General features: G+C 40.9%; 1 protein-coding gene across 6 annotated transcripts; it reads right to left on the reverse strand.

Annotated features, from left to right (window-relative positions):
• Positions 1-2,629: 2,629 nt before the first annotated feature.
• On the reverse strand, positions 2,630-12,220 carry NMRK1 (nicotinamide riboside kinase 1). 6 transcript variants are annotated; one of them, XR_008233584.1, is made up of 9 exons: positions 12,093-12,219; positions 9,519-9,578; positions 9,011-9,101; positions 8,294-8,342; positions 6,667-6,838; positions 6,517-6,588; positions 5,382-5,488; positions 4,323-4,883; positions 2,630-3,940 (listed from the first exon to the last, which is right to left on the reverse strand). XR_008233584.1 is itself a non-coding variant. In XM_052777873.1 (9 exons), the coding sequence occupies exons 2-9, from the start codon at positions 9,545-9,547 to the stop codon at positions 3,921-3,923; spliced, it is 630 nt and encodes a 209-aa protein (XP_052633833.1). In that variant the 5' UTR covers positions 9,548-9,578; positions 12,093-12,217; the 3' UTR covers positions 2,630-3,920. The 6 variants fall into 6 exon arrangements, 5 of the variants coding, with proteins under 5 accessions (XP_052633833.1, XP_052633832.1, XP_052633836.1 ...); XM_052777873.1 differs by having other exon boundaries at positions 4,323-4,412; positions 12,093-12,217; XM_052777872.1 differs by having other exon boundaries at positions 2,630-4,883.
• Positions 12,221-12,308: the final 88 nt, after the last annotated feature.

The raw sequence follows: 12,308 nt of genomic DNA on the forward strand, positions 1-12,308 counted from the left end.
AGGCGTGTTCTGTAAGCTTTTGTAATGGCACCTGAAATATTTCATCTCCCAAAGAGACACAGAAGAGTTCATTGTCTTTTCCCACTGAGGTGAGTTGCTGTGGCAACTGGCAAGAGGACACACAATTTAGGCACCACAGGTGAGCCTGGCCAATTTCTACAGTCCATCCATGGTATAGCTCTGCCTACTTCTTTTACTATATACAGGCATGGTGTTAATTCATCTTCCCAATCCCTTTTGAACTTGCTGGTACTGTCTGCCTCCTATGCCATTAAATCTTAGAAGCTCGCTGCCTGCTATGTGAAATACCAGCTTAATATAATTGGTCAATCTGTTTCAAGTGAAGGAGGAGTGCCCCCTAAACTAGTATTTGTACAATTTGGTGAATACAGGTTCTGCATTCACTTGACTCACAGCTTTCAAGATTTTGTAAACCTTGAAATTTTTCCCCTCAGTCTTCTCCTCTCCAGAGTGAAGGGTCCCAGCATTTTTAGTCTCTCCTCAAAAAATGGCTGCTCCATTCCCTTGATCACATTAGTTGCCCTTCTTTTAACTTCACTATGGGTTCCCTCCTGATGTAGAAATTGAAACTGCCTAATACAGAAAACGTGGGTCTACCAGTTTTACACAGGCACAAAGTAGCACCACCTGTTTTGTTTGCAATACCCTTAAATGCCTACCTAATATTTTGATGGAGCTCCGCACTGTGGTGATGGTTTCAGAAGAATTGTCAAAGATCTCTGGCCTGAGCTGTAACTACAAGTTGCGGAACTACAAGTTCAGTACCATGTATATTCTGATTTACAGCACAAATGCATAAATCTGAACTTGGGCTTATCTACCCCTTTTGCCCATGGAAGGATCTCACAAAACTGACCTCCTTGCCACTGGACCAATGTTGGACTACTTGAGGAAGCTCTGGATCATCTGCAAAGTTGGGTGATTTCATTGTTCATTCTTTCCTCTGAATCGCTACTAAACTTGCTGAATAAAATCACTCAGGGACTGCCAATACTGAAATTCTTCCTCCTCCTGAGAGGAGCCCATTAAGTCTTAACCCTTCACTTCCTCTTCCTACCCTTCTCAACTCATAAAAGGATCCCTTATGTTCCTCTAGAACCAACAGGTACTCACGCATTTCTCCAAGTTTATCAAAGGGGCACCATAAGCCTACAAGTTCCATGCAGGGATGGGAAAAGCAACAACAAAATATTTCTTCCCCTCACCATTGTATTGGTCTTACATGGCAAGGTTTTGGTAGCAGGGGGCTTACAGGGGTGGCTTCTGTGAGAAGATGCCAGAAGCTTCCCTCATGTCCGATAGAGCCAATGCCAGCCAGCTCCAAGACGGACCCGCTGCTGGCCAAGGCTGAGCCCATCAGTGATGGTGGTAGCACCTCTGTGATAACGTATTTAAGAAGGGGGAAAAAACTGCAACAGCAGCTGGGAGAGAGGAGTGAGAAGATGTGAGAGAAACAGCCCTGCAGACACCAAGGTCAGTGAAGAAGGAGGGGGAGGAGGTGCTCCAGGCGCTGGAGCAGAGATTCCCCTGCAGCCTGTGGTGAAGACCATGGTGTTACAAGCGAAAAGCAGGTGTGGATCCCTCAGGGACAAGGCACATCACTCAAAAAGTGAAAGCTTTGGCTTTACAGAAAACATAGCATTACCACAGTGGGAGGCCCGGGACACCGATGCTAATCAAATGGGGACCTGATCCCATCAAATGGGAGCCCTGCTCGGGAGTGAAGCTCAAGGGAAAGCACTGCAGGGGTGGATAATAAAACTTGCACTGTTTAACATATCGTGCATATGCACTGTCCTGTCTTGCTCATGAGCGTACTTGCTGAGGTAATGCAGGTACTATTGTCCGAATTCTGAGATCTGCAGCTGGCCGTCATGTTTGCGCCTGTGCAGGGGTATATGCAGATGGGGGGAAGTGAACTACCCCAGCTTACTGTAACAGAGAGGTCACGCATGCTTGGGACTCTGCGTACTCGGATAGGGGAGGCAAGCTGTCCTGGGTTACCGTAACAAAGTCTTCTCGTGCCCTACACATGGTGAGGCAGGTTGCCCCCCTGCCCATGGAGTTCCACAGTGGAGCAGATATCCACCCTGCAGTCTGTGGAGGACCCCAAGCCAGAGCAGGTGGATGAAGGAAATGGGGAGATGGAGGAAGGGAAGAGAGTGAGGAGGAAGGAGTGGCAGAGACGTGTGATGAACTGACCACAACCCCCATTCCCTGTCCCCCTGTGCCGCTCAGGGGAAGGAGGTAGAGAAAATCAGGAGTGAAGTTGTGCGCAGGAAGAAGGGAGGGGTGGGGTGAAGGTGTTGAAGATCTGTTCTTATTTCTTACTATCCTACTCTGATTTGATTGGCAGTAAATTAATTTCCCCAAGCCAAGTCTGTTTTGCCTGTGACAGTAATTGCTGAGTGATCTCCCTGTCCTTATCTTGACCCATGAGCCTTTCATTTTATCCCCCCCCGCCCCTTCCAGTTGAGGAGGGGGAGTGATGGAGTGGCTTGGTGGGCACCTGGTGGCTAGCCAAGGTCAACACACCACAACCATCCAAGTATGAGCTAATCTCTCACAGTTGCACCCCTTCCAAAGGGAAATAAAAACAAAAATACAGTTTAAAGTCAGACAGTCCCTCACTGCATTTGAACAAATGCAACTTGAAGTATTTTTACTGCAAAACAATAATACAAAAAAGTATCTGGAAGCACTTTGTCTTAAACACAGCTTTACATAGCTGTAATCTGTTTAAGAACTTTTTCTTATATACAGGTTTAGGACTCTTAATACTGTTAACAATAAAGCATTACATTTCCATCACTGTGATTAGTTCAGCTGACACATAGTAAGTAATATAGTCCATCCTTTGCTCTTCATGTCTGTAGCTTGATTTTTATTCTGGCTGATAAAAATGTAAGTTATTGTATAGAAAATGTAAGAGTTAATACATTACTTATTCAGCAACCAAATATGATTCAACTTCCCAGTTTCCTAGTTTAAACATATGTACATAAATCCTATAACAAAGCTTTAACATACATTTAGCATACTTTCTGAACACTTTCATTACTATAATTTCAACCTGAGCTATGAATATTAATAAGAATTATTTCTTCCTTCCTCCTCCCTGAAGCATGCATTTATTGTCTAGTAGTCTGTGTCATCCCAATCCTCGATCTCTGCACAATACATGTACTTAATCTTGTTAGCGATGCATCTGCATTCTCTCTGACAGCTTATTCCCCCATCTTTTTCCAACAACCTGACTTCCCTTCAGGTTTGGATTTTTTTAAATATCCATTCTCAACGGGTCCAACCAATACACAACACAAAAATTACTTGACAAACACCACAGAGATATTTAGCAAGTCTAAATAAGTTGAGTTCTGATGTATTCAGTAACAGCTTCAGTTACTGAATAAGAAGTGTAACAGCTTATACAATCTTAAACGTATTATTGCCTCAGCATATAGCTAGTTCCTCTACCCATGTTTATCAGTGATTAGAAGCTCATAAAAATATTAGAGGTAATCACTGTCATTCCTATACAAACACTTCAAATTGCATTCATTCATGTTCAGATATACTTATTAATCCAGCAGAACTGCATCTTTACTGTTTAGTTTTACACACAAAAATATATTTATATTCTTTAAAATGTACACATTCAATCAGATTTAAAGATAAGCCAAAGCATGACTGGTTAAAGGAATTCTAAATAATAATGCACTGTTGATACTACTCAACAATATTTGAGGCTTACAGAGTTAATAGTCACTACAAATCCACTTGTGTTGTATGAACTAGTATTATGGATGTACACATAACATCTGCTCGGTTGGCCTGCCAAGTATGACAGTCTTGGGGTTTTCAATTCGTATCAAATGGAACCCAGGCTTTCTACATTATCATGCTGTGACCCGCTGATCTAAAATAAAAATAAAAAGTACACATTTAACCTGTAGTGTCACTTTGCTGTTTGCATGTGACACCACTGTGTATTAGAAACTAATGCCACCAACACATCTTCTTTCATCAATGTTTTGCCCCATATTCCTTCTGTTCCCCCTTTTTTATTATTATTTTATCACTAGATAACAGTGGATTCACCTATTATTTCAGAACATCCAGTTTCAAGGAACTTAAAGCTTATGATGACTTAAGAGTAATGGGCAAACATGTATAAGGACTGTAATACATAAGGAGATATAGATCTATATAATACTTGCAGTTATTTTCATATAAAAGGATTAGCTTCTTGTTAACTTGGAATGGGATAAGCAGATTCAATTTCCAGTAACATTACTTACTTCCTTCCCTCAGCTTTTTTAATTCCTGTATTATATCACTATACACACAGGATAAAAGCTCCTCTTGGGATTTTGTGCCATCCAAATAAACTAAGAAAGACCAAAGAAAAAGTTTTCGTGAATTCTATACCAGTTATCTGTAATGGCAATTGGCAAAGTTTTCGGTATTTCTATGGGTGCCATCAGAAGAGATGAAAAAATAAAACCCAAGAACAGTACCTCCCTTTTCTTCTTTCCCAAATTCATTTTACATGTTAAAAAACAACATAATGGAAAAGTATTCTAATTAAGAATTAATTTACAATTTTTTTTGTGGTATAGAAGTCTCCATAAAGGTAGTGGTAATAACGTTAGGACAGTAGAGCAATGGAATAATTCAGCAGAAATGTTCCTATGCAGTGGAAGACCTCAGGTTCTTCCTCAGCTTCAGGGTTTGAGCAAGTCAGGGAACGGCACTGCGGTTCCCATGCTCACTGTACAGTAAGAAGCTGTGTGCTGATGAAGCAGCCACCTGACTTCTCTTTCCTGTGGCCCCCACTCCAGAAGTGGGCAGTTCAAGAGCTGTACAAGCGTGAACTTTACACAAGCTCATGTCAGCGTCCCATCATCTGGCCCAGCTTTGACACTTCTCATGCGAGACTGGTGACTGTAGTGTGTACAGTCAGCACCTAGGAAGTATCTTCATCTTATTATAGGACTTCAACCAGAATTTCAGTTCCATTCTGAAGAATTCTGCCAGTGCATCATCTATCGTTTCAGAAGCTTCCTATTTAGCTATACATATGTATGTGCACATGCACACACAAACTAGCTTGTTAAATGGACTTAATTAGTGATCAGAACATTTCTATTTTTTAACTTCATAATTTTCATTGTTAAAAAAGCAGAAACCCTATAGACTTGAAAAATAAACCAACAAAAGGTCCAAACCTACTGTCCAAGTGCCACAAAAACCTTTGAACAAAACTTCATCCCATTCAAAAAAACCCACAACCCCCAAAAACCTGCACAAGTGCCACACTGCAACATTTTATAAGTTTAAAATTAAGGATACCATACCAATGTTACTTGCATTCTCTTCCAATTCATTTTTATATTTCAGATACATAGGCCACACGTGTCCATCGAAGTACCCCGGTGTATCTGCTGGCTGATAGACTCTGGTGCTACACAAAAATATATTTGCTTTCCCATACAAGTTTTACATTTTCCCCTAGTTTCAGCTGGTTTAATAAGAGCATCTATCCAAAATAAAAAAAAAAAAACGACTGGCAGGCTGCATAACTGTTGGAGCAATGGTGGCTCCTTTGTTTTAATATAATCTGTGATACTGAACTCTTGCTAACTTACCTATTTTTGCCAATCAAAATAGATTTAAGATAAGGTAGAAGTTTGGTTTTTTTTTTAATTGAAAAAGGTATTACACATAAATTAAGCTGTATTGAAAGTGTTACCAAAACAAATTACTTTTTCTTTTTTTTTTTTTATTGGGTATACAGGTTTCTCAAGTTTTAAATGACTAGCAGTTTTGTCTAGTCACTTCCAGCCTGGACACTGAAGTCCTTTAAAGGTGAGTCTAGTGAGAACCAAGAAAGTAGAATCAACCAAAGCTAGCTGAATAGATGATTTCTTCACCCAGCCAACAGATTTGGACTTCATGCACATGTATTGCTCCAAGCACACGGTCTTCCTCCAAACTTGGAGGCAAGTCAGACAATGGCTCAATAATCTAAATCAGATATACGGTACAACTAATGCACAGCCTAAACAAAGTGTACAATAAAACCACACATGAACATTGTTACTTTAACAATAATCATTGTGTAGCTGTATTCAACCAAAGACTGCTTTTTTTAACTGTTTCTCATTTTAAATATGGTTTAACTCCAATATGCAGTCAGTAATAATTTACCTGGACAACAAATTATCTTTTCAGTGTTTATAAAACATTTAACACTAATATCCCTGTGCTCCAAAATGCAAAAAAAACCCAAACCAACCCTCCCCACCCATCTCTGCATGCTTTTGTTAATGTTGGTTAAATACCCACACAGTCTTCCCTGGGAATCACAGAGGACAGATGATCTTAATAGCTTACATTTGGCAAGCACTGAAGAAAAACTAGTACAAAAGAACCACTCCAGCTTACGGGGGGTACAATGAACCTCTGTGAGCAAAAACCAAATAATCTTACCTCCTTCTCCTTTTGCACTCTTCATAAGGAAGGGTCAAAAAATATCTTCTATTCCATAGTTCATTAAGTGGCCTAAGATAATAAAATATTTAGTTCCCACTTCCTTTTTAGGGCAGCTTTTAATATACCAGGTTACATGTTACTGCTTACTTATAATTGTACAGCAGAAAGCCTTCAACAATCAAAATATAAACATCTTCTGTATCTTTCAGATTGTCACATGTATTCTGTGGCTCTTGCATCACAACACCTGAGCTTGTTGGGCTTTTCATCCAATTGCGAATACTTTTCACCATTTCATCCATATAGAGGGCATCAAGTACTAGATGAAAACAGAAAGTTAGGCACACCTTAAAAACAGAGAATAAAAAAAAACAACCAACAAACCCTTAAGTACCCCTACGTTAATCAGTAAGAATCAAATAATCTACATACAAGTCTAAATGAAAGGGAACAGGATTACCCCCCAAATTCTCTCTCACACATACAATTAGTTACATGTTTGCAACTGATGATACCCTGAAACTAAAGCTTTCCCCAGGGTGGGGTTATTTCTGGTGGATGTGGTCTCTCTCAACTCTGTGGCACTAAAAAGTGTGTGAACTCATTTCACAGCCTTTCCCTTGGCAACAGAAACTGCATGGACTGTTCTCCTATTCCAAAAAACTTGTGAAAACTTACTTACCCCGAGACCTCCACCCTTCTGTCAATTGTCACTGACACAGGCGAAGGGAGCGGGTGCTCAACATTTTTGCTTTGGGTTTTTACTGTGTTCAGGTATTTGGAGGGTGGGGATGGATGGATTGAAAAGAGGCTGGCATACAAAGCAAAACAGGGCAGTGTAGCAACTATTTTTGTCTGCAGGTATGTAAGAATGTATTGAGTACTGAATGGTAGAGAGAAGGCAGCCTTTGGGTAACATAAGAGCAAACACATTTTAGAGGAGCTTGTAAGAGCAGCATTGAACCCAGATATTTGAACCACAATGTCCAACTTATCCCTCCAATTTCACATTTCAGTTTCATTAAGTCTAGAACTTGAGCCAAAGACTGCATAGCTGATAAGAGTCAGTTTTCAGATACAGTTTAAGGTTCTGGCCAATGTTCTGAGTAATACATTTTGTTATCACCAAGTATCAACAGAGATTAGCTAATAAGCAACTGTTCACAACTAGATAAGACCTGAACCAAAGCACTGGCCTAAAGTGGATTTGGATCTAGAACTTTCTAAGACTAAATTGGCATGTTGAGACAGCATTAACCATGAACTTCAAAACACTTGGTCTGTATGTGAGATCTGACATGATATAAACGTGTCAGGATCAGACCCAAGTTTTGAATGATTTGGAATATGACAATGAAAGAGACTCAGTGGTGATATCCCCTGAGTTCATTATCAAAGTGAAAAAAAAATAAAAATCCATCATTACAGGGAAAGTGATGAGGTTAAGCTTATGCCAGTGCTGCAAGCCAAGACTTCTAACTGAACAGCACCATTTGCTACTGCACCAGACGCAACTGTAGAAATAGAGGAAAAGATTAAAAAGGGAGAAGGAAAGGTCAAGCACTAACTTGAGCTATTTACTAGTTCAGCAAGTTTTCTTCTTTATCTCAGTGGCCTGAAAGAAACTGAGCAAAGGAATGCTCTGAAACAACCATTTGTTTACTGCCTTGCTCAGAATGGAAGAGGGGCAGGGGGAAGAGGGGAAGAAGTGTTGAAGCTCAGCAGAACAGAATTTCAGTCCGATTTTCAAAAGCAATGCATCAAAGTTACTGACCATCATATAGCTTAAATCCACGTTCATCTGTTTCTACTTCAGACTCTGGCTGAAGGGGAAAAAAAGTGAATATTTTCAAGGCTGCTTTTATGACCACTGTCACAGATACATACTCTTCAGTTACAAACATAAGAGTTATACACTTTTTTATCCCAATTGATTAAATTTCTCTTCAAAATTAAACTGCTGTATACAACTGTTAAAATACAATACCAACACTTTATTAAATCTAGAAAAACAAATTCTCCAAATCATACCTCTTAAATTCATTAGAGCTTTACTTCAGAAATAAGAGCTCCTTCACCCTCCTTAATAAAAAACTCCAATGTCAATGCAAAAGTTGTTTTTCTGTTTTGATTTGGGAGACAAAGAACTACCTATTGCTGTATGGGTGTAGGGTTAATACAATATCATTAACTTCATTTAGAACAAAGTATCTTGAAAAATGCATCCAACGTATATCCATTCCTTATTTTAAAAGGGTATCAAAGAAGACAGTAAACTTCTTTTTTGCTGAGTATACTCAGTGGTTTTGACCACTGAAATTTCAGTTACCCCAGTGCTCATTTTATTTCTCTTTCTCATTAAGTTAACATTATTTTAAGCAGCATCAATTTTAAAAGTTTATCAATAGGAGAACTGAAAAGAGAAGAAATGATACTAAAAATCTACTCAAGCCTACTTTTACCTATCAGGTCCTTCCATCAATACTGTTACCTTAAAGAAGTCATCTTGAGAGATTATATCGCAGTTGGGAAGCATTTTCTTAAGCTTTTCTGCCAGCGTTGTTTTCCCCCCATTTGTTACACTGAGTTAGAAAACATAGTAAAAACTGCATGAAGACAAAAACCAATCTTTTAAACATATGTACAACCTCACACACACACTTCTGTATAGTTAGACAAAAAGACACCAACCAAAACCCCCCAGAAGTTTATTCACATTAAATACTCTACCTCTAGAAATTTTCTGGCAGGTTCCAACAGCTTTCAGACAGTAAATCTAGCAGTGCCAAGAAAGAGGTTAGAGAGAGATGGTACCTGAGATCTCCAACAGAGACCGAACAATTTCTTAAATGTTACATGCCATAAAATGACACAATTATAAGTTGTATTTGTAATCTATTTTCAAAAAATACCCATTCAGAAATAGAAATTATATCACTTCATTCTGAAAGGAAGACCAGTCTTGAGCTGTAGAGGAAATTTAATTTGCTAATACTTACCCTCCAAGGCCAATAACCAATACTTTCATGGTTTGTTTTCTCCTCAGTTCTTCCTTTTCACTGTGAAAAATAGTCGCCAGTGAAAACTCTTAATTCAGCAACAAAGAAAGCAGCTATTGTATTAAGAAATACCATTTATAGATAAGCCTTATTTTCTGTCCTTTTGTCCTTTTTTTTTCTTTTTGCAAAGCTACTGTCAGAACCTCAACTGCTTGTTCTAATGCTAACAAAAAACCTGCAACATACATGCCGCTTCACAGATTTCAATGCATTTTACCTTTGACAGTATTTTAATCATTTGGGGAGAACTCTGAGAGACTTAATTCTACCAATATTAATACCACATAAGTCTCTAAAGAAAAGTACAATCACTAGCTCAAGCATTAATGATATAAAAAAGACTAGGTAAACAGAAGCTGCGGTGGCAAAACAAACAAAAAACTTAAAAAGAAATAAGTGACATGCTGAGGAGAAAGATGTTTTTAAAATTTCATTAAGGGTTATAATAAAGAGTATGTTCAAAGACTCTTTTATGAATCTGGTCTCAGCAGTGTAAGAATTCACTACTCCCTTGTGGTGAGAGTTAACAGCACAGACCATACAAGTGCTCCTCCTCTGCTCCACCACAGAATAATCTGAAGTCATTAAAACTACTGTAAGGGCAGTTTAAGCCATCCTAGCTGACTTAGCACTGAGAAGGACTAGATAGCACTCAATCTTCTCCAGAAAAGATTGAAGACTAAAACTCTGAAAAAGGTTACATTTGCCCACCCATATCCCTGTTGCTGCCAAAAAAACAACCCTTAGGCTCTGGCAGGCTGAACACCTTTGGTGCCAGAAGACACAATCCTGTCTTTCCCTGACTCTTCTCCTAGAACTTTCTTCTAGAGCAGGTGTTTGCAGAGTCCATAGTGAACTATACTGGAAAACTACTCCAGCTGAAATACAGTTCTGCAAAGGAGGAGCGAGGGGAAGAATGTTAGTTTTCAGCTGAAAAAATTCCCTCCAGTTTACCATCCAGTTACCTGTGCCTGCAACGGTACGGTGTAGCAGGACAGGTAGTAATGGGGCTGCTTCTCTTGGCAGCAGTGCTAATCTACAGAGTTTGTCAAGCCAGTTTAACATTTGTCAAGCATTGCTTTCCATAAGCACACATCAGTTAATAACTATTTAACCACATGCAAACACCCTGTTTTTCACCTGCTCTGTCCTCCTAAGTCACATTTAAAGAGGTAGGGCCTATGACACCTAAGACCTGAAAGGACTGAGCAGGTAACACCGTCTCCCCTCCCTGACAAACAAATATCTGTACTATACTAGGCAAGAAGACTGTTACGGGGCATCAGCAGGGAAATAAACCCACACTATTTCTGTGAAAGTAAGTTTTAGGCATTCAGGCGGAGTCTGAAGTAATAATACCCTTTTGCATTTGGTGCAATGACTGCAAGTTCAACTGTTTCATGGGTCTGTTATATGATCTTTGCATGGTTGCTTTATATGTTTCTTCCGTTAAAAAAAAAAAAAAAAAAGACATACTGACTAGTTCAAGTTATCACCAGTGTGACAGCCATAGCTCTGCAGTGGTGCTGCACACCTACAGTAGTCGGCACTGGCAAGTTTTATACATTAGCATGCAAGGGTCTTCTAAGAATATTGTAATTCTCAAGTCCAGTGATGCATCGCCTGTTTATGGTAATTGGCTATCTATTCAAAGAGTGCAAACAGATGATCTGTTCTCAGGAAGTGATGATACTCAGTCCATTAAAAAAAGCAAAAACCCAACTCTTTTCTAAAAATCATCAGTAAGGTTTGTGTTCCAGAGGATTAGCCTTTGACTCACAAAAAATGCTTTGTAACAATCTAAATAACACCTGGATACACGTGCTGAGCTTTGGACTCTAATTTACGTCATTGTCCATATGAAAGTTAATCCCAGTTTAAGGCAAAAAAACACCGGGATGAAAAAGCCCACCAACTCCTCCTCCCCCCAGAGTAATGAGTAACACAAACTGCAAAGGCAAATTTGTCACCAGTGTTGCAACGCAGAAATCCTGAACTACTCTACCTGGGCTCGGCGTAGCATCTTTAAACAGAACATAAACCCATGACAACCCTACCGTAGAACTGCTATCACCCTGTTTTTAACGGCACAGCATGACAAAGCTCCAGCAGCACACGGTAACTAACAGCCGAAGCATGCTTCCTTCTAGGGACCACCACCAGACCCGAGTAGGAATCGTCTCTCCGGGACACCAAACCCACACTCGAGGGCTGGCGGAGGAGCCAAGGGGAGCGAGCGCACGCCGACGGCCACAGAGCCCCGCACCTTTCCCAACAGCTCACAACGCTTCAGCGTCTCTGGGCTGAACCTTTAACCTTAACCACTCCTTAAAGATACCGGGGGGGGTACCCGGAAGAAGCCGCTCCGCCCGAAGGGCTTCCACGCAGCCGGAGCCCCCGCCTCTTACGCCCAGCTACAGAGCTGTCCAAGGCGTGTCTACCACCCAGCCGGGGCGGCCCCCGCCGGCACGAAGCTCCCGTCACACGCCCGAGACGGGGCACCTCGCAACCCACCGGTGTCGCCGGGCCACGGTTCGGCTCGGCTCGGCTCGGCTCGGCGCCCCGCAGGTACGCGCGCGCGCTCCTCGGCCTTCGCCGCCGCCAACCACCCCTTGGGCACAAGCCCCACCGCTTCACGCGCCCCGCCGCTGTCCCGCCCCAGCTGCGCACCCCCAGTGGCCGCCTCCGCAGGCCGCTTGCCCCTCCCGCGGCGGCAACCCGCCGGTGGGG

The sequence above is a fragment of the Harpia harpyja genome, chromosome Z, assembly GCF_026419915.1.
Source record: "Harpia harpyja isolate bHarHar1 chromosome Z, bHarHar1 primary haplotype, whole genome shotgun sequence".
NCBI lineage: Eukaryota > Metazoa > Chordata > Aves > Accipitriformes > Accipitridae > Harpia > Harpia harpyja.

Bases quoted from the DNA above. Each gene is read 5' to 3' on its own strand.
- NMRK1 (XM_052777872.1), bottom strand. From the start codon at position 9,547: ATGAAAGTATTGGTTATTGGCCTTGGAGG. The intron at 5,489-6,516 runs GTAAGATTATTT...ATTTTTGTGTAG, and splicing joins GAGTGCAAAAGGAGAAGGAG to CACCAGAGTCTATCAGCCAG. The intron at 4,884-5,381 runs GTATGGTATCCT...ACGCTTGTACAG, and splicing joins AGAGAATGCAAGTAACATTG to CTCTTGAACTGCCCACTTCT.